Source organism: Sciurus carolinensis, chromosome 4 (genome assembly GCF_902686445.1).
Source record: "Sciurus carolinensis chromosome 4, mSciCar1.2, whole genome shotgun sequence".
Classification (NCBI taxonomy): domain Eukaryota; kingdom Metazoa; phylum Chordata; class Mammalia; order Rodentia; family Sciuridae; genus Sciurus; species Sciurus carolinensis.
This window is the reverse complement of record NC_062216.1, coordinates 101,499,844-101,523,261: the sequence shown is the minus strand read 5'-3', so window position 1 is coordinate 101,523,261 and position 23,418 is coordinate 101,499,844. Positions and strand designations below refer to the sequence as shown.

Here is a 23,418-nt window from a genome sequence, read left to right as displayed (position 1 = left end):
GCCTTTAAAATTCTGTCTTTATTTTGTATGTTAGGTATTTTCATAATAATGTGCCTTGGTGTGGGTCTGTTGTAATTTTGTATGTTTGGAGTCCTATAAGCCTCTTGTACTTGGTTTTCCATTTCGTTCTTCAGATTTGGGAAATTTTCTGTTATTATTTCATTGAATAGATTGTTCATTCCTTTGGTTTGTTTCTCTAAGCCTTCCTCAATCCCAATAATTCTCAAATTTGGCCTTTTCATGATATCCCATAGTTCTTGGAGATTCTGTTCATGATTTCTTACCATCTTCTCTGTTTGTTCAACTTTGTTTTCAAGGTTAAATATTTTGTCTTCAATGTCTGAGGTTCTGTCTTCCAGGTGTTCTATCCTATTGGTTATGCTTTCTATGGAGTTTTTAACTTGGTTTATTGTTTCCTTCATTTCAAGGATTTCAGTTTGGTTTTTTTTCAGTATCTCTAACTCTTTATTGAAATGATCTCTTGCTTCCCGTATTTGGTCTTTTAACTGTTGATTGGTGCGATCATTTAATGCCTGCATTTGCTCTTTCATCTCCTCCTTCAATGCCTGCATTTGCTCTTTCATCTCCTCATTAGCTTCCCTGATCGTTTTAATTACGTACATTCTGAACTCCCTTTCTGACATTTCTTCTGCTCTGCTGTCATTGGGTTTTATTGATGTAGTATCTAGGTTTGTTTGGGACATTTTCTTCCCTTGTTTTCTCATAATGGTCAGTTGTCAGTGGGACCCTGAGATATTGCAGTTTTCCACTATTGGCTTATAGTGTCCCAGTAGATTTCCAGTGTATCACCTCCCAGCCTTCAGTAGCCTGATGTCTTGGAGGAATCTGATAAAGCAGCTCATTCGAAGAATACTGCCCCTAGCCCCCTACTGGTTCCACGTTTTGGAACTGGCTCTGTGCGGAAATGCTCTCACTGTGGGCCTGCACCGTGCAGCTGGCCGTGTGGGAAGAGCCCACTGCCGGAGTGTGGAAGACTACCTTGGGAAGACTCAAGCTGCCCTGCCCGGCTCTGCTAAGCCACCTCTATCTGGGCCTGCCACCCGGGCTGGGCTTTACCCAGTGGGCAGACTCACCCGTGGCTCCACTTCAGACCGAGTCTCAATGCCTCCCCTTCTTAACTCCTGGGTTCTGGAGCGACCGGGGGTGCAGTCTCCCTCTAGGCCGCCATCTTGGATCGCCCCGTGAAGAGAGCCCGCAGCCGGAGTGGGCAGAGCCGCCTGAAGAGGTCTCCGGCTGCCCTGTCCTTATCCCTGAGGCTGATTGCAGATCGAGGCTCTCCGCTGGTTCTTTGCAGGAGTACACTGCACTGCAGCAGCTCCGGGACTCGGAGCGTGCTCTGTTCAGACAGGCTCTCACTAGCGGGCCAGTTCCGATCCGAGAACCTGGAGAAGCTGGCTGTGTGGGCGGGGCCCACCGCCGGAGTGCGCAGGACTGCCTGTGGATGACTCTAGCTGCCCTGCCCGGCTCCGATAAGCCACCTCTATCTGGGCCTGCCACCCGGGCCGAGCTTTACCCAGTGGGCAGACTCACCCGTGGCTCCACTTCAGTCCGAGTCTCTCAATGCCTCCCCTTCTTAACTCCTGGGTTCTGGAGTGACCGGGGGTGCAGTCTCCCTCTAGGCCGCCATCTTGGATCGCCCCGTGAAGAGAGCCCGCAGCCGGAGTGGGCAGAGCCGCCTGAAGAGGTCTCCGGCTGCCCTGCACTTATCCCTGAGGCTGACTGCAGATCGAGGCTCTCCGCTGGTTCTTTGCAGGAGTACACTGCACTGCAGGGGCTCCGGGACTCGGAGCGTGCTCTGTTCAGACAGGCTCTCACTAGCGGGCCAGTTCCGTTCCGAGAACCTGGAGCGATCCTCTCTGTTTTTGCAATCCCTTATCAGATTGTGATACATAGCACTTTCTGGTTTATGCTTACCCAATAAGAAGTCCATTTTTAAATTTCTGTCTTTCTGGAGAGGTTTTCTGGATTTGGAGATTTTTTTTTTAAATTCTACTCCCCAAGAACTGAAATACTGACTGTCCCTTATTCCATAGAAATTGAATATATCCCTAAAAGTTCACCCTGCTTTCCTGAGTTGTGAGGTTTTGTTCAAGTTAAGGCATTTTGACTCATAATGCACTGATGATAGTAGATAATTTTCAGAATAAAATTCTCTTATTTGAACCCAAACTAAACAGGTCCCTTATTAGAACTCAGTTCCTTCTCCAACCCTTGTCATTGAATAATTCCTCAACTTTGAGTATCTTCTCCTTTGCCTGGTTTTCATCTTTTGTATATTATAAATATCAATTCCTCCTACTCAGAAATAAAGTTCTGTGAGATCAAGTGCCTTGGACTATTCTCCTCCGTAGCAGCCAGTAACCACACAACTAATATGTCTTGATGTAGTTCTGATATTCTACAGTTTTGACATTGCACAAATTATAATGACTAAACTCCCCAGAAACTTATCTTTGACAAAATATTAAGAAACCATATTTCCCCTGTCTGGATTTATTCTTTGCCTACCTGATGTTCCAGAAGTGTTTTCAGCAGCAGCAGCACCAGTGGGGGTTATATTTTTCCCTCCTGTTGTTACTATTAGAAAAGAAAACATGGTGCTTAGTCTCCATGGACTTTCTAGAATTAGCAAATAAAAATACAGACCACCCAGTTAAATGCAAACACCAGATAAACAACAAACCCCCATGTTCCAGATATTGCATAGAACACATTTATATTGAAAAATTATTCCTTATTTAGGTGAAATTCAAATTTAACTGATATCCTGTTTTGTTTTGTTGTTTTGTTAAGCACTGGGAATCAAAACTAGGGCATCCAGCATGCTAAGCACACACTTTACTGCTGAACCACATGCTCGCCCTATATTTTTTTCTGGCAACCCTAATCTACATAGCTGTTTTTGATGAAATTTCTCTTGGAAGAAATTTCAGGAGTTTTTATTCTAAGGGGGACTCCAGGATTTAAACTATCTTTGGTCATCTGTCCTGAATTACAGACATGGTTAAATTCACTTCAGTATATGAGGTCCCAACTAAGCTCACAATGTACCATGACTAAAGTGACAGGGGAGCCCCGGATTGGCTGCTGATTTCCAAGGTGAGTTAGAACCAGGGAAAGATGCTCCAGCATTGAGGCCACTGCAGGTTCCAGTGGCATTTCCAAAAGACTCGTGGTTGACACCTGATAATCACACTGGTGGAATAGCACACACATTATTGAGATTACTTAGTACTGTAGCTTATTTGAAGGGGTGTGTAAGAATCAGAAAAACAGAAAATTTCATGACAATATTAGTCACCTGTATACCATTCTACATCTTTGATTAGCTCTCATTTGATAATAAATATCAAGTGAAATCAACAGGTTTCTATTGAAAGACTATTTTTTTTCCACAAAAGCTATGGCCTCTGAATCATATCCTCTACTCCCCTGAGTTACCTGCAGGTAGCATCTCTGGGGCTCTGGTTGTTTTAACCACTAAAGAGCCAGTGCTCCCTTTCAAAATGAAAAATGAATGTACCATGCTCTTTGATTAAGGGGAATTGATGGTGCTATTTTCTGCTTTCAAAATATCTTACCATATATTTGTTTAGACTTTGTCATTTCAAATTCAGTCTTTATAAATGCTGACAATAAGAATCCTCTATGATTCTTAGAATCCCTCAGAATATTTATTTTTGTTCAGTAATAGGATTGCTTTTATCTTCTTGTATAATATTCAGATATTTGAAGCCAGGCTAACCCAGCTAAGAGTAAAGCAACTCTCAATCCAGACTGCATGTACCAGATCAATGGTGAGGCTTAAAAAATTATGTGTTTGGGAACTTCTTTCAGGAATCAGATTTGATGGATCTTTCACAGACCCATCAAATCTGTTCCAGCAGTTATATTTAAAAATTCTCTCACTTCTTTGCAGCTAGGATTGAAAACCAAAACCACATGTTAGACTCACAGCCTCAGAAGTTAAAATACAGAAATTATGGAACCACTATAGGTGTCCAGTAACAGATGAAAGAATGAAGAAAATGTGGTTTATATACACAGTGAACTTTCTTTCAGTTATAAAGAAGAATGAGATGCCATTTTCAGGGAAATAGATAGAACTTGAGAGCATATGTTAAGTGAAATAAGCTAGACTTGAAATGTCAGGGTTGTATGTTTTCTCTCATCTGTGGAAGCTAGAGAGAAAAAAAAAGGAGAAGAAAAGGTGGGGAAAAGTTGTGAAGTTAGAAAGGAGACCAGAAGAGTAGAGGAAAGGGACCAGGAGGGAGGAGGAGAGGAAGGAACTGGGGAGTGAAACTGACCAAATTGTTATGTCATGTACAAGTCTGTCATAACTTATCCCACTGTCATGTGTAATTACAATGCAATAACTATTAATTGATAAAAAGAAGCTAAAGGGAATTGCTGGAATCATTATAGCCATAAATATACTGAAGGAGCTACTATGAATTGTACAAGATTATAGAAATACATTCTAATCCTGCTTTCCCATTGCTACCTGTAATACTAATAGTCAAGAATTGGAGTTCCCTACTCCTGTCTTATACTAGTCCAACATTTCTTTAGCACACTCCAAATAAAGGGAACAGACAAAAATATTCCATTTGTCCTTTCACACTCATGGATTCCTTGTCTACCTTACCTGATTTGCTGCTAGCAGATGTTGTGACTGGTCCAACAGATGCTCCAGGGCCTGAAGTGATGGAAACTGTAGATACTACTGTGGTTCCTAAAACCAAAAATAGATTTGGAGAGGGTATATTGGGCATGACTGTTACTCCTACTATTACTATGAGTATCTTGGGATTTCCAAACAAAGAAAGTGAAGGACACTTACCCTCCAACTTTCCTTAGGCCAACAATATAATTGCATTTTTTTTTTAATGTGTGTTTGTTTGGTACCAGGGATTGAACCCAAGGGCACTCAACCACTAAGCCACATCCCCAGCCCTTTTTATTTTTTATTTATAGACAGGATCTTACGAGGTTGCTTATAGTCTCACTAAGTTGCTGAGGCTGTTGTGATTTTCCTGCCTAAGCCTCCCAAGCTGGTGGGATTATAGGCATGCACCACCACACCTGGCTTCTAATTGCATTTTGAGTCTGATATTTTAGACCAGCATGTGCTAGGGTTGTAAAGCAGGCAAATATTGGATCTGCTAAGGCATCATGTACAGTCTGGTTTATCTTACCAAAACCTGTAGCTCCAGGGCTTGTTTCTCTAGGGGTATTGCCGGGGGTTGCTCCAGACGATGCCCCAGGGGTTGCTCCAGATGATACCCTATTGATACCTGATATTTATCAGGGATAAAAAGCTATCAGCTTAAGAAAATATAAAACCCAGAATACTCTTTTGAGAGTGTTCTGACTTCCACTTGCCATTTTCCTTCAAAAAAGTGGATGTACCTAAGCTTTAAATTTCACTGACCTGTTAAATCCTTGGTCATGGTAAATAAATCCTTGGTCATGGTAAATGAGTTAAATCAGGTATACTGACTCCATTTTTTAATAAAATGCAGTTATCATGTACAAAATTCAGGATTCAACATTTAATGATCTTGCCTCTTAGTACCATTCACTTATGATTCAGTTTACACATTTCTCCCATTCTATTTTTGTCTTATTATTTATTTATTAAATTCATTTAAATATTAATTTCTCCTTTTTCTAAATGAAATTGAGGGTGAAAATGTATATTGCTTTGTTCTTGTTCTGTATTCTACAAAGCAGTAAGTAAAATAATGGGTATATACAAATATTTGTTCGGTATATTATTGATCTTTTGGACCCTGGGCATCACATAAATAACAATGTTTAGATTCCCCAGAAAACCCTGTCTCTGACTAGGTTGTGAGCAAACAGCTTTTACATCTATTGCCTGTATTTCATCTGCTTATAATTCTTCAGTACCTGTTCTTCCAGAGGTGTTTTCACCAGCAGAGACAGTAGTGGCTGCATCAGCTCCTCCCGTTGTTGCTAAGAAGAAGAAAGGCACTTCAGACATATGGATAATTATGAAGAGAACATTCCTTCACATTTTATGATTTTATTCATGCCATTGGGTCCTACAACATTGTACTTGATTACCATTTCTTAATCTCAGTATCATGCCCTAGAACTGCCAAATTTGTATTGAACCCCACCATGATCCCTAAGGAAGCTCTGTCTTACTTGCTGGGCTTCCAGTGCTGGTGGCCCCAGTGCCTGATGGTCCAGGTGTGTGCCCCGTGCCTGCTCCTGAGGTCACTTCCAGGGACGTTCCTGTTGTACCTGATAAACACAGTGGCAGTGCTTGCAACATATGCTATTTCCTCTGAAGGAGGAGATTAGAAGATTCAAGACAAAATTTCAATTTTCTTGTACATTTTCCAAGCCTACTGTTTTGATATTTGGACCCAATAATAAGCACTAAGTGCACATCCTGACTCACCTGAACTCCCTGGGCTTGTAGCTCCAGTGCTGGGTTCACTGGTTGTGCTGCCCTCCTCGCCACTAGGTGTTGGTGCAGTAGGGCCTCCTGTTCTTACTGATGAAAAAGTAACTTTTTTTTTCAAATTGCCCTAGACATACATCAATTTATTTTACTTTATAAAAACCCTCTAAGACAGGTAATATTATTCTTCTTATGTATCAGACAAGGTTTAGCGATTTGCTCCAGCTCCATACAATGGCTGACAACAATCCAGGAACCAAACTCACATAGTCTAGTGCCAGAATATATTCTCTGCTTCTTAAATAATCTGTGACAAAGACTAATTTGAAAAATTTCCAGTCTGTCCTAGTGGATGCTTTGAAAAACGCCATTAAATTAATTGAGTTATAAATTTTTCAAAAATAGCACGATATAAAACACAAACCTTTATTCAACAGACACAAGTCACTGTGCCAAAATGTTATGTTTAGAAATGCTAGATCTCTATTTCCCTTCTTTTGCAGGGGATTTCAGGAGCACATTACCACTGAGCAACATCCCAGATCTCTTTTTTATTTTTAGACAGGTTCTTACTAAATTGGTGGAGGTCTTGCTAAATTGCTGAAACTAACTTGCAATCCTCCTACATCCGCTTCCTGAGGCTGGGAGTACAGGTACGTGTCACCTTGTCTGGCTATTCTATTTCACTTCTCATCATATCATGGAGAAGTAACAAGTAGTTCAGGAGGGTACCCATTTATGAATCAAATTTTGAGTAGACTTCTTTCAAACTACTGTACACAGTGACTGAAAATCAAACGACAACTGATTTACTTATCATTATCTCCTAAGTACTTCTGATTCAGTAATAAATTCACACTAGATTATCATCACCCTAAGATTTGTGTCAGTTTAATGATCTCATTAAAATTAATTAGTTTCTTAATTTTGCTGCTTCATGTAGATTATCTTTTCACATGGTAATTTTAATGTAAATAATAGCTTATTCCAAAAAAGATATGTCATAAATATTAAATTAAGAAAATTGCTGGGTTTGAAGGTATAGCTCAGTGGTAGATGTGTGCTTAACATGAGCAAGGCCTTTGGTTCAGCCCCCAGAATACAAAAAAAAAAAAAAAAGAAAATTACCAAATAAAAATAAGTATAGGAAAATAGCAATTAGTTCATGGAATACTTAATAAATGTATGAAGAGAAGCTGATGCTTATACTAAAGAAATGGCTTTAATGGTATATAAAGGAATTTCTACCTATATTAAATAATCAAGCTACAGAAAATTTTTAAGTAGAGACAGGATGACTGTTTTGGGGTTTTGTTTGTTTGCTTGTTCATGCTGTTGTTGTTCTGGCATGTATTAACTAGAGTATAATGGAGGGAAGTTGGGAAAGAGAAAAAATAGTAGAGAAGTGGTTCTCTACTTTAATGAGCACCAATTGCCTAAAAATCTTATTAGCACACTAACTGCAGGGCTTCACTCCAACAACTTTCCCCACTAGGAAGGTGGGTTTAAAAATGTGCAGTTCTAACAAGTTCCCAGGAAATGCAGATGCAGCTGGTCCAGGAACCACACTTTGAGCATCATTACATCAGTGGAAGGTGATCGTGGGAGAGGACTGTAGAGACTAGGTAGAAAATGTTTAACACTTGAGACAAAGAAGATGCATTTGAGAAGACAGTCCAGAGGTCATTAAAAATAAAGTTTACATAAGTGGCAGAGTTGAACTCCAGTATTTTTTTTCAATCAAATTATCTATGCTTAAGAATGTTAATAATAGGGCTGGGGTTGTGACTCAGTGGTAGCGTGCTCACCTAGCATACGTAAGTCCTGGGCTCCATCCTCAGAACCACATAAAAATAAAATAAAGGCATTGTGTTCAATTACAGCTAAAAAATATATTTAAAAAAATAAAGAATGTCAATAATTTTATTTCATGAAACTAACAATAGTTAAAATTTAGTCAATGATGGATGTTATTTGGAGAATATGATGTTAAACAAAATAATCCAGACTTGGAAAGATGGATTCATATGTTTTCTCTTATATGTAGAAGCTAGAGGGGGGATAAGAAAAGAAGAAAAAGAGGATATCATGAAAGTACAAGTGTAGAGGAAGGGGACAAGCAGGAGAAAGGAAGGAAAACTGATTGAATTATGTTACATGCATGTAAGAATATGCCACAATGAAATGAAAAACTGTATAATATGCACCAATAAGTTTTTTTAATTAAATAGAAAAAATTTAGTCAATGATGTGCAAGGACAAGAACAATCTCCTTGACTTTTATTGGACGTGAGTTCTACACACATCTCAACTACAACAGGGAAGCCAGCAATTGCCCATGAGGCTTAGGAGTTTGAAGTTCTACTGTTTTTTCCAGCTTGGAGACTTTAATAATTTTCTCATCTCATGGGAATGACACATAACCACCATGGTATTAATGTTGACTAAATTACAAAGTACATATGTGGACATTATTTAGAAATGTTAGTATGCCATGTAAATACACAATATTTTTATTAATATGTTAATGTTACAGTTTAGATGTGATGTCCCCCAAAATCACACATGACATGTGAGCAGTGCAAGAAGGGTCAGAGGAAAAATGATTAGGTTGTAAAAGAGTCTTAACCCAATCACTGAATTAATCTCCTAATAGAGATTAACAGAGTGGTAACTGAAGTGGCAGGATGTAGCTGGAGAAGGTGGGAATTGAGACCTGGCTTGGGGGTATACATATGTATCCGGCAAGGGGAGTCTTTTTCTGCTTCCTGATCTCATATGAGCTGCTTCCCTCTGCCACGTACGCCACCATGATGTTCAGCCTTACCTCGAGCCCCAAGGATTGGGGCCAACCTTCTAAGAACTAAGACTTCTAAAACTATGAGCCCTAAAATAAACTTTTCTTCCCCATACAATTGTACTGGTTGTGTCCTTTAGTCACAGCAGAAGAAAAGCTGACTAAAACAAAATTAAATTTGAATTTCATTTAAGTTCATCCAGTTGGCTTAGAGAATTCTGACCCTCAGACCCTATTCTCTCATGCTATAGTCAGGGTAAAGTTATGGCAGAGCTGAAACAGAAGATGTTTGTGGAAATATGCAGAAGAGAAAAACTTTGACTCCTTGCTTTGCCTTACCTCCTCGGAAGACAGTGTCACTTGTGTTCCCATTGTCAGCTGTGGTGGTCACATGTGGTGACAGTCCAGCTGTCTCTGTCAAAGGTTTAAAAAAGAAAAGAATGCCTGGTTAAAAAAACACGCATGTGTACTACCAGTTATGATGGCAGTGGAAACAAATAACAAGATGCAACAAGAAAGTAACTTGTGAGAAGGCTAAAGACATTACATTTTAATTACATATAAGAAATAATCATCTAAATCTCATTTTATTTGGAAAAATATTGTCTGAGCAGCATTGCCTGAAAGAACTGCTTGACTAGAGCGGTATTCTTTGTTCAGAATTGGGCTCACCTGATGTGTCCCCAGGACTGGTGGAGCTGGTGCTCAGTCCTGCTGTGGTGCCTGCACTTCCAGCTGTGGAGGTGATGGGAGCTGAAGTTCCAGCAGTGCCTGAGAAAAACCAAAGGAACTTCTCACCTAAAGTCTACCTGGACTTTATTATCAGTGAGTGACCTAACTGTCCAATCACTCCTACTACAGGGAATAGAATAAAGGAATACATGACATTTTGGCCAGATTTCATTAATATTTGTTCTAATGTTATTTTCTTGAAGATTTTGGTTTGGTCATTGCATAATTGTTTTACAAATATATCTTTCTTCACCTTGTGCCACAGTGGGTCTTCATACATTTGTGTCAACTACTTTGCTTTAAATAAGCATGGTTCTCATAAATGACTCACCCTTTTGACAAAAGCCAGGACCTCTAAACATCATTCTCTACTCACCTGAGGGTCCTTCAGGTGATGTCACTTCACTGCTTGAGGCTCTGGTTGTTTTACTCACTGATGGTCCAGTAGTGCCTTTCAAAGAAAATAATAAACATATATCATGACTAAGTGGAATAAATCAGCTACTCTCTGCTTTAAAAATATCTTTCATATGTTTGTTCACACTTCTCCACTTCTGCTTCACTTAAAAATTAATCATAAGAACTTTCTATAATCATTAGAATTTCAGGGTATATTTATTTACTTGTTATTTGTGAATAAGCTTGCTTATTATCTTCTTATTTATTATTCAGACATCTGAACCTAGTGTTTCTCAACCAGGTTGCACATTAGAATCAACTGTGAAACTTTAAACAATAGTTATGCTTGGGTCCTTCTTCCAGGGGTCCATATTTCATTAGTTTCTATAGGAGTTTTCAATATGTATTTTCAAAAATTATCTCTAGTTAATTCTACTTTATAGCCAGGATTGCAAACCCAAACCCACGCTGTACTCGAATCCACAGAAACTCCAAAGCAAGAGTCCTGAAAACATTGTGACCCATAAGCACATTCAGGGAAGATTACACTCAGTGTAAGATTAAAGAAATAACATCTAATCTGTACATCACATTGTTACCTGCAATACCATGGTCAGGAATGGGGCTCACTAGTTCTATTCTTTTACTCCATGCTCTAAACACAGGAAATGGGGACAGACCCACACACTTCATTGACCCCTGCAGACTCGTGAGCTTCTCCCTTTACTTACCTGCTTTGCCAATGGCAGAGGTTGAATGTGGTCTACCTGAGGCTCCAGGGTTAGGAGTGGTTGAACCTGTAGACACTTCTATTGTCCCTAAAAATGAGAATATGTGGGAAGGGGTGCAACGTGCATGTTATCCCTGCCATTACTACAAGTACTTGGGAGTTTCCAAAAAACATAAACAAACATGAAAGAAATATCCCTCCTGCTTTCTTCAGACCTACATTCTATTCTAGCTCAGCCACTACTGTGGGAAGGCCTGGATAGGAGCAACTGAGGCATCATCCCAACCTGGGGCACCTTACCAGAACCCGTGGCTCCAGTGCCTGCTTCTCCAGGAGTATTTCCACCCTCAGCCCCAGTAGTTGCTACAGATGATGGTCCAGGTGTGCCTAATATTTATCAGGATGAAAAATGTCAGGTTAAGAAAACACAAAGATAATTTGTCTAATAAAATTGACCTGGAATATGCTTTTTTTTTTCCTTAAAAAAAAAGGGGATGTATCTACCTATTGATTTCACTGGTTTATTTTCAAGGTAAATGAGGTAAATCATGTACTCCTAGAAATGTATTGATTTTATTGAAGCTTTCCTTTTTAATAAAATAGTTATCATTCACATAATTCAAGGGTCAACTATGAATGATGCATCCCTTCAAACAAGAATAGTCTTATGAGCCATGCACATCACACCATTGCCCCACATTTTTTCTGTCTTGGTTACTCCTTGTCCTCTACATCTGTATGAATATTACTTCCTCCCTTTCCAAAGCAAACCTGACTGAGAACATGTCTACTTAACTATTATCCTATATTATACAGAAAACTAACCCAATATTAGACAACCTAAGTATTTTGTGGTATATTATTGATCTTTTGGACACTTGGCATCATGCAAATAACAAGGTTAAAATTCTCCAGAAAACTTGGAAAATAACTAAACAAAATAAATACAAAATAAAAAACAAAAAAAGTTCTCATGTCTAATGCCTGAACTTCACTCTGCTTATGCGCCTTCAGTACCTGCTTGTCCAGATGTGTATTCACCACCAGCTCCAGTGGTGGCTGCATCAGCTCCTCCACTTGTCCCTGATTAGAGGAAGAATCGTGTTTAAGGCATATGGATAGTTATGGTGAACACACTTTAAGAATATTTTATAGTTTTATTTGCATTATTATTTCTCCAATTTGACAAATATTTAATGAGGCCTGTTTTATAAGTATTCAGAAATAAAATGGTGAGCAAAAGCAACCATAGTCCTAACCCTCTTGGAGCTCTTCAATCTAGTGGGAATCATAGTTATTAATCAAATAATGCCAAATACAAATTTAAAATTACAACTGTGAAAAGTACATGACACTGTAAAAGCATATAAGAAGGAAATTGAATTAGTTTTAAAAAAATTAAAAACTGGTAAGAGTTTCCTTGAAAAAGTCATGATCCAACTGAAATATGAAGGAAAATTAGGGTGTTTATGATTTGTATGTGAGGTGTCTCCCAAAAGCTCACATGTGAGACAATGCAGGAAGGTTCAGGGAAGAAATGATTGGGTTGTAAGAGTCTTAACCAAATCAGTGAACTAATACCTGATGGATTTAATTGAAGTGGTAGGGTGTGACTGGGGGAGGTGGGAATTGGGGCGTGGCTTTGGGGTATATATATTTTGTATCTGGAGAGTGGAGACTCTCTCTGCTTCCTGATGATGCAAGCTGCTTCCCTCTGCCACGCTCTTCCAGTGGCCCACCAGTGCTGGAAGTTCAACATCATCATCCTGTTGAACTTCCAGCACTTGTGGCCCCAATGCCTGATGATCCAGCTGTTCTCCTTCTGCCTGCTCTTAAGGTCACTCCCAGGGACCTTCCTGTTGTACCTGATAAACACAGTAGCAGTTTGTGGTTGAAACATCTACTAGTTCTTTTGAAGGGAAAGTTTAAGAGATCCAAGTCAAAATATCAATGGTCTTGCACATTCCCATCATGTATACAGTGGCCTACATGTTTTCATAATTGTACACATTTAAGACAGATTCCAGGTCCTCACCCCAAGTTGATAAACAGCATATTCAAGAGCTAAACTCAAGAAGTCTATCTCTAGATATGTGCTTGTCTATCTTTAATATGTGCTTCCCAAATATCTGTGAGAAAGATCAATTTTGTAACATTTCCTTTTTGTCCTACATTTATATTTTGAAAATGCCATAAACAAATTAGAGAATTGAAAGGTTAAAAAGTAAAATCATATAAAACATAAGCCTTTATTCAACAAATATAATATCATTGTGTCAATTTATCATTTTGAGAGACTTATTTCAGTTCATATCACACCATGAACCAGTAACAAACACTTGTGGATGGTGTGGACAGACTCTGAGTAACCCAGACATCACCTGTCCATACTGCCTGATGAGCAAATGACACAGATGACTGAGTTGTCATTATTATCCACATTATTGTGATACATAAGTTGGGAAATATAAGCTCGGTGGTTATCACTCTAAAATTTTAATCAGTTTAAATATCACAGTGTAATTAACTAGTCTCTTAATTTGTATAGATTATATATTTCATCCATTATCTTATGTAAAAGATATTACAAAAAGAATTTAAGTCATGTGTTTTAAGTACAAAGGGGAATGAAGGGAAGGAGGGGTAGGAATAGGAAAGACTGGAAAGACTCTGAGATAACTTTCCTATGTGCATATATGAATACACCACAGTAAATACCACCATCATGTACATCCACCGGGGCCCTAATTAGAATAAGATGTATTCCATGCATGTATAATTTTATCAAAATGGACTCTACAGTCATGTATAACTAAAAAGAACCAATAAAAAACAGAGTAAAAGAAAATAAGAAAAATAAATCAGTCCATGGATTAACTAATAAATGCACAAAGGGAAGTTCCATGTATACAATAATGAAATGGCTTTAAATGGCATATAAAGTCAAGTTTTGATGTTTTCTAATGGCAATCAGAGGTATTAGATTTTAAGAAATGTAGTGAGATGATGATAAGTTGAATTTTTGGAAGTGCATTCTAGATGTTTTTGATTGAAGGTGAGAGACAGAGATTGGAAGAGAGGACATGTTGGAACAATGATTTTCAAGATTAATCACCATCCATTGCCCAAAAGACCTTGAAAGCACACTATCTGCTCCACTCCAATGACTCCTAATTCTAGGAAGTAGGGCCCAGAAATGGCAATTCTAACAAGTTGTCAGGAGATTCTGACATTGCCAAACCAGGGACCTTACTTTGTGTAACACTGTGTTGTTGGAAGATGGACAGGGGAAGAGCTGCACAGACTGGGTAGAAAGTGTTTAACACATGAGTTGAAGAAGAGGCAATGGGATACACTGGAGAAGAAACTGAGGTTCTTAACATTATTAACTGATAGTATGAGGGACAGAGGCTTGTATTAAAAATCATCTAGGCTTTAAGAATGTCAAAAATATTTTTTATAAATCTACAAAGAGTTAAAATTTGTACAATGATGCATAAGGACAAACATACTCTCCTTGGGTTTTGTTGGATGAGAGCTCTTACACACAGAGCACTGAACTGGGAGGTCGGCTGGTGCCCATAAGGCTCAGGACTCTATGTTCTAAACCTACCATTGTCAGCTTTGAGACATTATTTTCTTATCTCATTGGAAGGCAAACACCAAGGTGTTAATGTTGACTAATGTAAGCAAAAATGTGAATTTAAATATGTGAATATAACTCAGAAATAGAAGTCTAAAATAACTATCATTTTATTTTATTAATATATTCATTATTATATTTTTCTGAAAGTCTTCCAGTTCACTTAGTGTTCCTGACACTGCCCCTTTTATCAGAGGCAGTACCATGCAGAGTAAAGTTATTGCTGATATGACACAGAGATGGCCTATAGAAATGCCCTGTGGAGTGGAGCATTTGACTTGTCTTGGACTTAACTCCTTGAAAGGCTGTGTCACTTGAAATTTCATTGTCAGCTGTGATGTTCACACCTGCTGACATTCTAATTGTCACTGATAAGGTAGAGTAAGAATGAAAACTGCTTTAAAAAATGCATGGGCATGCCCAATCACCAAAGTACTGGAAGCTTATGATTGTAACATGATCTACACTGAGAAAACAACCATTGAAAGATTAAAGATGTTATATTTAATTACACATGGGTAATAATCACCCAAGTCTGATACTTGATTTGGTAAGTGTTGTCTGATTAACAGATCAAACCAATTGCTAATTCAAGGCCAGTATTTCTTATTCTAAACTGGGCTTACTTGATGTGTCCCCAGAACTGCTAGAACTGAGGCTCAGTCCTGCAGTGGTGCCTGCACTTCCAGCTGTGGAGGTGATGGGAACTGAAGTTCCAGTGGGGCCTGAGAAGAACATCAGAGGAACTTCTCACCTAAAGTCTACCTGGACTTTATTATCAATGAGTGATCTAATTGTCCAATCACTCCTAGTATAGGGAATAGAATAAGTTAATCCAGGGTTTTCTGCCCAGATTTTATTAAATTAGTCCTAATGTTATTTCCTTGAAGATTTTGGTTTAGTTATTGCACATTTTTTTTAAAAGACATTTTTCTTCACCTTACACCACAAAAGGTCTTCATATATTTGTACCCACTATTTTGCTTTAAAATAAGCAGGGTCCTGATGAATGACTCTCCATTTAAATAAAAACCAGGGCCTCTACAAAACATCATTACTCACCTGAGTGCCCTTTAGGTGATGTCACTTCACTGCTTGAGGCTCTGGTTGTTTGCCCAGTAGTTTCTTTCAAAGTAAAGGATAAATATGCATCAGGATCTTTGATAAAATTGAATATATCATACTACCCTGTTTCTAGATATTTTTCAGACTTTCACTGACACCTCTCCTTTTTCAACTTAGTGCTTCTGAAATTTGATCAGAAAATTTTGTCCAATCCTTAGAATTTCTGTATCTGCATATTTATTCTTAAATACTAATAACCTTGATTATCATTTACTTTTCAATATTCTGAAATTTGAGCTACTGCTTCTTGACCCAGGTTCACATTGGAAATAACTGTGACCCATTATAAAATATTTATGCTTGGCCCCTTCTGCAAGTGACCCAGATTCCATAGCCTGTTAGAGACTCTTTATTCCAAAAATATCTTTAGTAGATTCCACTCTGCACAAGGATTGCAAATCATGAGTCTACTCCAAATCTGTGGCATCTGAAGTTCTGACAGGAGTCCTGAAATCATTATGGTATGAGTACACGCAGAGATTCTAATCTTTGTGCAAAATTACAGAAATAATATCTAGTCTGGATGTCCCACTGCTACCTGCAACACTGTTGGTAACGAGTTGGACTCCCTAACTCCAATCTCTTAATTCTCTCCATGTTACACCAAATATTAGATAAAGATAAATATTAGACAAAGATATTTAAAGATAAATATTAGAAAAAGATAAAGACACTCCATTGGATTTCTCCCCTTTCATACCTGATTTGCTGCTAGCAGAGGTTGTAGTTTCTGTAACTGAGGCTCCAGGACTGGCAGTGGTGGAGCCTGCAGACTCTCCTGTGGTCCCTGGAACCAAGAACGAGTTGAAAGGCAGGGCAGTACACATCACTCCTGCCATAATTAGGACTTGGAAGTGTCAGGGGGAAAAAAGTGAAAGACTATCCCTCCACCTCTCCTCAGTCCTGAATCCTAACCCCACTTAGAGTTTGATTTATAGACCAGCATCTGCTGCAGGTTGCCATGGGTGGAAGGTGCTGAGGTTTTATGTCCAGCCTGGTGAATCTTACCAGAACCTGTGGATCCAGTGCCTACTTCACTAGGGGTACTACCACCCTGAACTCCAATGGTAGTTCTGGATGACAGTCCAGATGTGCCTGCCATTTATCAAGAAAAAACAAATATCCTTTTAAGAAAAGACAAAAGTCGACTCTTATATGAAAGTGGTCTTAAGTGTGCTTGCTTTTTCCTTTAAGAAAATAGATGTATGTACCTTTAAACATCACTGTAATTTAATGTTCTTGATTCTGTTAAGGTATCCTTATTCTTAAAATATAGAAAGTATGTAGATAATTGAACATTCAACATTCCACACTCATCTTCTTCCTGTTACTGTGTGGTGCAGGTCACAATCTTCCCTACTTCATTACTATATTTCTTTGCTATTTGTCATTTACATCCCATGTGAATAAAATTCCAACCTTTCCAAAGTGAAGTGAGGAAATACATACTGTCCTATTCTTTTCCTATATCTCACAAAGCACTTAACATGATATTAGATACATAACAAATGCTTTGTGGTGTATTACTGATCTTATGGACTCTTAGCACAACATAAATAATAACATTAGGATAACCCACAAAAACCTGTCTCTGATTAGGTATTTAGCAAAAAGCTCTCATGTCTACTGCCTGGAATTCATACTGCTTAGGCTCTTTTAGTACCTGCTGTTCCAGATGTGTGCTCAACAGCAGCTCCAGTGGTGGCTATATCAGATCCTCCACTTGTTCCTGATTAGAAGAAGACTATGCTTAAGGCATATTGATAGTTATGAAGAAAACACTCATTCAGGACGATTCACTGTTTAATTCATAGCATTGGTTCCTATAATGTTGTGGTTACCTTCCTTTAATCTCAGTATCACAGCCAGGTATTTCACCAAAACTGTGTTGGACCCCACCACAGTTCCCAAAGGAGGTTCTGTCTTACCTGCTGGGTTTGCCATGCTGGTGGATCTAGTGCCTGATGGTCCAGGTGTGCTCCTCCTGCCTGTTCCTGAGGTCACTCCCAGGTACTCTCCTGTTGTACCTGATAAAGAGTAGTGATGCTTGCAACATATGCTAGTTCTCTGAAGCATGATTGGAAGCTAAGACAAAATTTCAATATTTTTGTATTTTCATTATTTATCCAATAACCTACATGCTTTGATATTTGCACCCATTTAATAGGCACTAAGTTCACATCCTGACTTACCTGAACTTCCTGGGCTTACAGTTCCAGTACTGGGTTCCCTGGGTATGCTGCTTTCTTCCCCACTAGATGTAGGTGCAATTGAGACTCCTCTTCCTATTGATGAAAAAGTAGCATTTTAAATGTGCCCTAAATATAATCTACTCATTTAACCTTATACAAATACTCTAATCTGAAATATTATTCTTCCTAATTATGAGATATTGGTAAAATTCCCTGCTATATAGGTCATCCCATGGATCAACAGCAGTTTCAGGAACCAATTCAAGCAACCTAGCCCCAGAATTCACACTTTAACCTGTGCTTTTCCAATGATCTGTGGTAAAATACCAATTCTGTCAAATATGCAATCTTTCCTCGATGGATGCTTTGAACAATGTCATTAAAGTAAATGGAGAAATGAAACTTAAAAAGAAACTTTACAAAACTCAAGTTTGTATTCAATGCTGTAAGATCCTTGTTACAAGTTTTGAGAAATCTATTGTGCCATAGTATTTACCTTAGAGTGCAAGTTAGGAGTGAAGTGCAGAAAGAGTGGAAATGATAGAGCAATGCTTCTCTACTCTAAAGAGCATCACTGCCTAAACACCTTGTTTACATGTGTCGGTGGACTTCCTCCAATGGCTGATGATGCTAGGGAAACAGGCCACTAAACGTGCAAGTCTAAAAGTTCCCAGGAGAGCTGATGCTGCTGGTTCATAAATCATACTTTGCGTACCACTGTGTCACTGAAAGGTGATCTAGGGAGAGGACTGCCCAGACTGGATAGAATATGTTTAATACCCCAACCAAAGCTCAGGCAAGTGGGCCTCAAAGGAGAAGACAGTTCAGAGGTCCTTAAACTTACTAACTGATTGGATGAGTGTCAGGGTTAAACTCAGGCTCCTTTGCTTTTAATCAAACTATCTAGGATTAAAGAATATGAATATTTTATTCATGACATTCATAGTTGCTAAATTTAGTCAAGAACAGGCATATTCTCCTTGGTTTTTGTTGGATGTGAGCTCTTACACACAGATCACCAAACTGGGAAGATAGTTATTGCCCATGAGGCTCAGGAGTCCATAACTACCATGGTGGTAATATTCACTAGCTGACAGGGTATGCATTTTTACCATAATTAAAAAATTGTAGGGTGCCAAATAGCTCCATCACTAACATTTAATAACATATTCATTATAGTATTTTCCTGAAAATCTTCCAACTCACTTAGTATCCCTGACACCTGTCTCCTTTATCATAGGCTACACCACGCAGAGTAAAATTGTTGCGATAGGAAACTGAGATGTCCTGTAGAAACACCCTGTATAAGTGGAGCATTTGACTCCTATTGGTCTTACCTCCTTTAAAGTCTTTGTCACTTATCATTGCCAGCTGTGGTGATCATACCTTGTGACACTCTAGTTGTCACTGATAAGGTACAGAAGGAAGAAATACCTGCCTAAAGAAGTGCCTGAGCACTTTGAACTACTTAGGAAGTGGGAGCTTATGACTGCAACATGATCTATGCTGAGAAAACAACCTTTGAAGGATTAGGATGTTACATTTAATCACATATGAGGAATAATCACTTAGGTCCAATATTTGATTTGGAAAACAACTGTCTGAGTAACATTGCTTCAAATCATTTGCTAATCTGAGGCCAGTGTTCCTTGCTCTGAACGGGGCTTACCTGGTGTGTCCCCAGGACTGGTGAAGCTGGGGCTCAGTCCTGTGGTGCCTGCACTTCCGGCTGTGGAGGTGATGGGAACTGAATTTCCAGTAGATTCTGATAAAAGCATCAAAAGAACTTCTCACCTACTTGGACTTTATTATCAATGAGTGCTCTAACTCTCCAATTATTCCTACTATAGGGAATAGAATAAATAGAATGGAATAAATAGAATAACAATAAACATCAATAATCATCGGGGAAAGTAAATCAGAACCACAATGAGATATTAACTCTCTTCAGTAAGAACTATGATCAAAAATACAAAAATTAAGAAGTCCTGGTAAAGGATGTGCAGAATGGGGCACCTATAAATACTATTAGTGGGAATGTAAATAGGTACAGCTGCTATGAAATAGAGCACAATGATTCCTCAAAAAATTAAAAGTAGAATACCATTTGACCTAGAATTCCCACTACTGGATACATAGTCTAAGTAAATGAAATCTCTTTGTCAAAGAGATATCTGCACCCCCATATTTTTGTAGCACTATTCACAATAGTTAATAAATGGAAACAACCTAATTATCCATCAACCAATGAAGTGGTAAAAAAAAAAACAGTATATATACACAATGGACTATTACTTTGACCCTATAAAGGGCAAAGTCCTGTCATTAGAAACATCATGAATAAGATTCAAAGTCCTTATTATAAGTGAAATAAAACAGGCAGAGAAAGACAAATATACCCAAATCTCAACTCTTATGTGGAATGTAAAATAGCTAGATTATCTCATATAAGTTGTGAGAAGAATAGTAGTTCACTGGAGCTGGGGACAGCATGGGGAATGGAGCATGGTGAAAAGTTGTTCAACCATCATTAAGTTCAAGTAGGAATACGTAAGATGAGTTCTGAGATTCTGCTGTAAGTAGGGTGCCTTTAGATAAAGATACTGTATTGCAAGTTTCAAAAAGCTAGATGAAGTATTTTGAATGAAAGATTATTCATGAATTGATACAATTACTCTGATTTGAACATTATACAAACAACACATGGTACCTTATATTTGTGTACAGTTTTCATGTCTCCATTTTAAAAATCACAAATATAAATTTAAAATGGAAAAAGTAAAAAAAAATCTTGTCAAATCATTAATATGCATGTGTTAATTTATTTGCTGCTTATAAATAGATTACTTATTATTTTATGTTTCTGCTCAGATATTCAATCCCATTACTTCTTAACCCAGGCTGCACATTGGAACCAACCAGGAAGTCATAAAATATACTTCTGCTATGACCTTCTTCCAGTGTTCCAGATTCAAAGACTCAGTGAAGTAACTGACAGTATGTATTTTCAAAAATTTCTTCCTGATAGCTTTTACTTTGTAGCTAGGATGCAAAGCACAACCCCACTCCAAACCTAAAAACTCAGAAGCTCCAAGGTAGTAGTTCTACAATTATGATCCATAAGCACACTCAGGGATCCTACTAATTCTACAAAATGAGAGCAATACCATCCCATTCAGAAGTGTGACTGCCACCTGCTAAAGTACTGGTCACAATCTGAGCTAACTCTAGTCTCTTTCCAGTCTTCACAATGCTCCATGTACAAAGAGACCACACATTCCATTAGACCCCTGTGATTTGTGGATTCCTCCGTTTTACTCATGTGACTTGCTGCTAACAGAGGTGGGAGATGGTCTAGCTGAGACTCCAGGGCTGGCAGCAGCAGAGTCTGCTGACAGTCCTATGGTCCCTGGAACCAAGAGCACATGCAGAAGAGAGGAGGGCATGTACATCATTCCTGGCATTACAATGATTACTTGGAAGTTTCCAGAAAAACAAAGACACTATTTCTCCAATCTCCTCAGCCTTGCATTCTAAACCCAGTTATAGTCTAATTTTATTGACAATGGATTACAGAAAGAGGGAATGAGAACCTGCAGAGGGTTCACATCCAGGATGGTGGATCTTACCAGAACTTGTGGCTCCAGTTCCTGCTTCTCCAAGGGTACTGCCACCAATGGTTCCAGAAGTTGCTCCAGACAATAGTCCAGGTGTGCCTGACATTTATCAGGAGGAAAAAAATATCATCTTAAGTTAACCTAACATTAGCATACAATAGAATCCAAAACATGCTTCCTTTTTCCTGTTTCAAAAAAGTGGATGTACCTACCCCATAAACTTTAGTGGTTTCCTAAGTTCCTTTTCAAGTAAAATCAGGTGAATCATGTAATCCTAATAAAGTACAATGTACTGATATCCTTAAGAAATTCTTTCCTAATAAACATAGTAATCATGCAGATAATTAAAGGTTGAACAGTAAATGAGTTTGTCTTGTTTTTAGCATAACCTTATGCTACAGTGTACACCTTCTCTCCCCTTGATTTCTGCTTATTCTCTTGTTAACTATCTATACATGAATATTAATCCATGACTGACTAGAATGAATTGGAGTGAGAACAGATACCCTAGCCTATTAATTGACTATATTCCATAAAGGATAAAACACAATATTGGCTAAACAACAAATATTTGTGGCCATATTTCTGATCTTTTGGACTCCTGGCATCACACATAAAAATGGTCCTATTCCCCAGGAAAGCCTATCCCTTACTAAATTTTGAGCAAATATCTCTCATGTCTATGGCCTGGATTTTGCACTGGTTAAGCTCCATTAGTACCTGTTCTTCCAGATGTGTTTTCACCAGCAGAGACAGTGGTGGCTGCATTTGCTTCTGCACTTGTTCCTAATAGGAAGAAAGATGGAGTTTAATGCATGAGTAGTTGTGAAGAAAACACTTTCAGTTTCCCTAACTTCTCTTTCTGAGGATTCATCACTTATGTATGAAAATGCATTAGATTTATGAGCATTGATCTTATATCCTGCTACTTTACTGAATTCACTTATGAGTTCTAAAAGTTTTCTGGTGGAATTTTCCAGTTCCTCTAAATACATAATCATGTTGTCAGCAAATAGGGATAGTTTGAGTTCTTCTTTTCCTATTCATATCCCTTTAATTTCTTTGGTCTGTCTAATTGCTTTGGCTAGAGTTTCAAGGACAATGTTGAATAGTGGTGAAAGAGGGCATCCCTGCCTTGTTCCAGTTTTTAGGGGGAATGCTTTCAGTTTTTCACCATTTAGAATGATATTGGCTGTGGGCTTAACATAGATAGCCTTTACAATGTTAAGGAATGTTCCCACTATCCCTATTTTTTCAAGTGTTTTCAGCATGAAGGGATGCTGTATTTTATCAAATGCTTTTTCTGCATCTATCGAAATAATCATGTGATTCTTGACTTTAAGTCTGTTGATACGGTGAATTACACTTATTGATTTTCATATGTTGAACCAACCTTGCATCCCTGGGATAAAACTCACTTGACTGATGTGGTGCACTATCTTTTTAATATATTTTTGTATGCGATTTGCTAAAATTTTGTTGAGAATTTTTGCGTCGATGTTCATTAAGGATATTGGTCTGAAATTTTCTTTCCTCAATGTGTCTCTGTCTGGTTTAGGTATCAGGGTGATATTGGCTTCATAGAATGAGTTTGGGAGGGTTCTCTCCTCTTCTATTTCATGGAATACTTTGAGGAGTATTGGAATGAGCTCTTCTTTAAAGGTTTTGTAGAACTCGGCTGAGAACCCATCTGGTCCCAGACTTTCTTTGTTGGTAGGCTTTT

At 38.4% G+C, this 23,418-nt stretch overlaps 1 protein-coding gene across 1 annotated transcript in view; it reads right to left on the bottom strand.

Moving 5' to 3' along the window:
- Positions 1-3,036: 3,036 nt before the first annotated feature.
- The window catches only part of Muc19 (mucin 19, oligomeric), a 149,048-nt gene continuing 128,666 nt past the window's right edge, over positions 3,037-23,418 (bottom strand). The window contains exons 152-172 of the mRNA XM_047549752.1: positions 22,416-22,481; positions 21,708-21,794; positions 19,748-19,843; positions 18,079-18,171; positions 17,728-17,913; positions 17,550-17,615; positions 16,895-16,981; positions 16,587-16,673; positions 15,388-15,486; positions 12,136-12,201; positions 11,419-11,505; positions 11,120-11,206; positions 10,366-10,440; positions 9,930-10,028; positions 9,597-9,671; positions 6,458-6,553; positions 6,199-6,297; positions 5,938-6,003; positions 5,220-5,318; positions 4,665-4,756; positions 3,037-3,216 (exon numbers count right to left, since the gene is read on the bottom strand). Of these exons, the coding sequence (XP_047405708.1) occupies positions 3,037-3,216; positions 4,665-4,756; positions 5,220-5,318; positions 5,938-6,003; positions 6,199-6,297; positions 6,458-6,553; positions 9,597-9,671; positions 9,930-10,028; positions 10,366-10,440; positions 11,120-11,206; positions 11,419-11,505; positions 12,136-12,201; positions 15,388-15,486; positions 16,587-16,673; positions 16,895-16,981; positions 17,550-17,615; positions 17,728-17,913; positions 18,079-18,171; positions 19,748-19,843; positions 21,708-21,794; positions 22,416-22,481 (1,988 nt within the window). The remainder of the gene's footprint in view (positions 3,217-4,664; positions 4,757-5,219; positions 5,319-5,937; positions 6,004-6,198; positions 6,298-6,457; positions 6,554-9,596; positions 9,672-9,929; positions 10,029-10,365; positions 10,441-11,119; positions 11,207-11,418; positions 11,506-12,135; positions 12,202-15,387; positions 15,487-16,586; positions 16,674-16,894; positions 16,982-17,549; positions 17,616-17,727; positions 17,914-18,078; positions 18,172-19,747; positions 19,844-21,707; positions 21,795-22,415; positions 22,482-23,418) is intronic.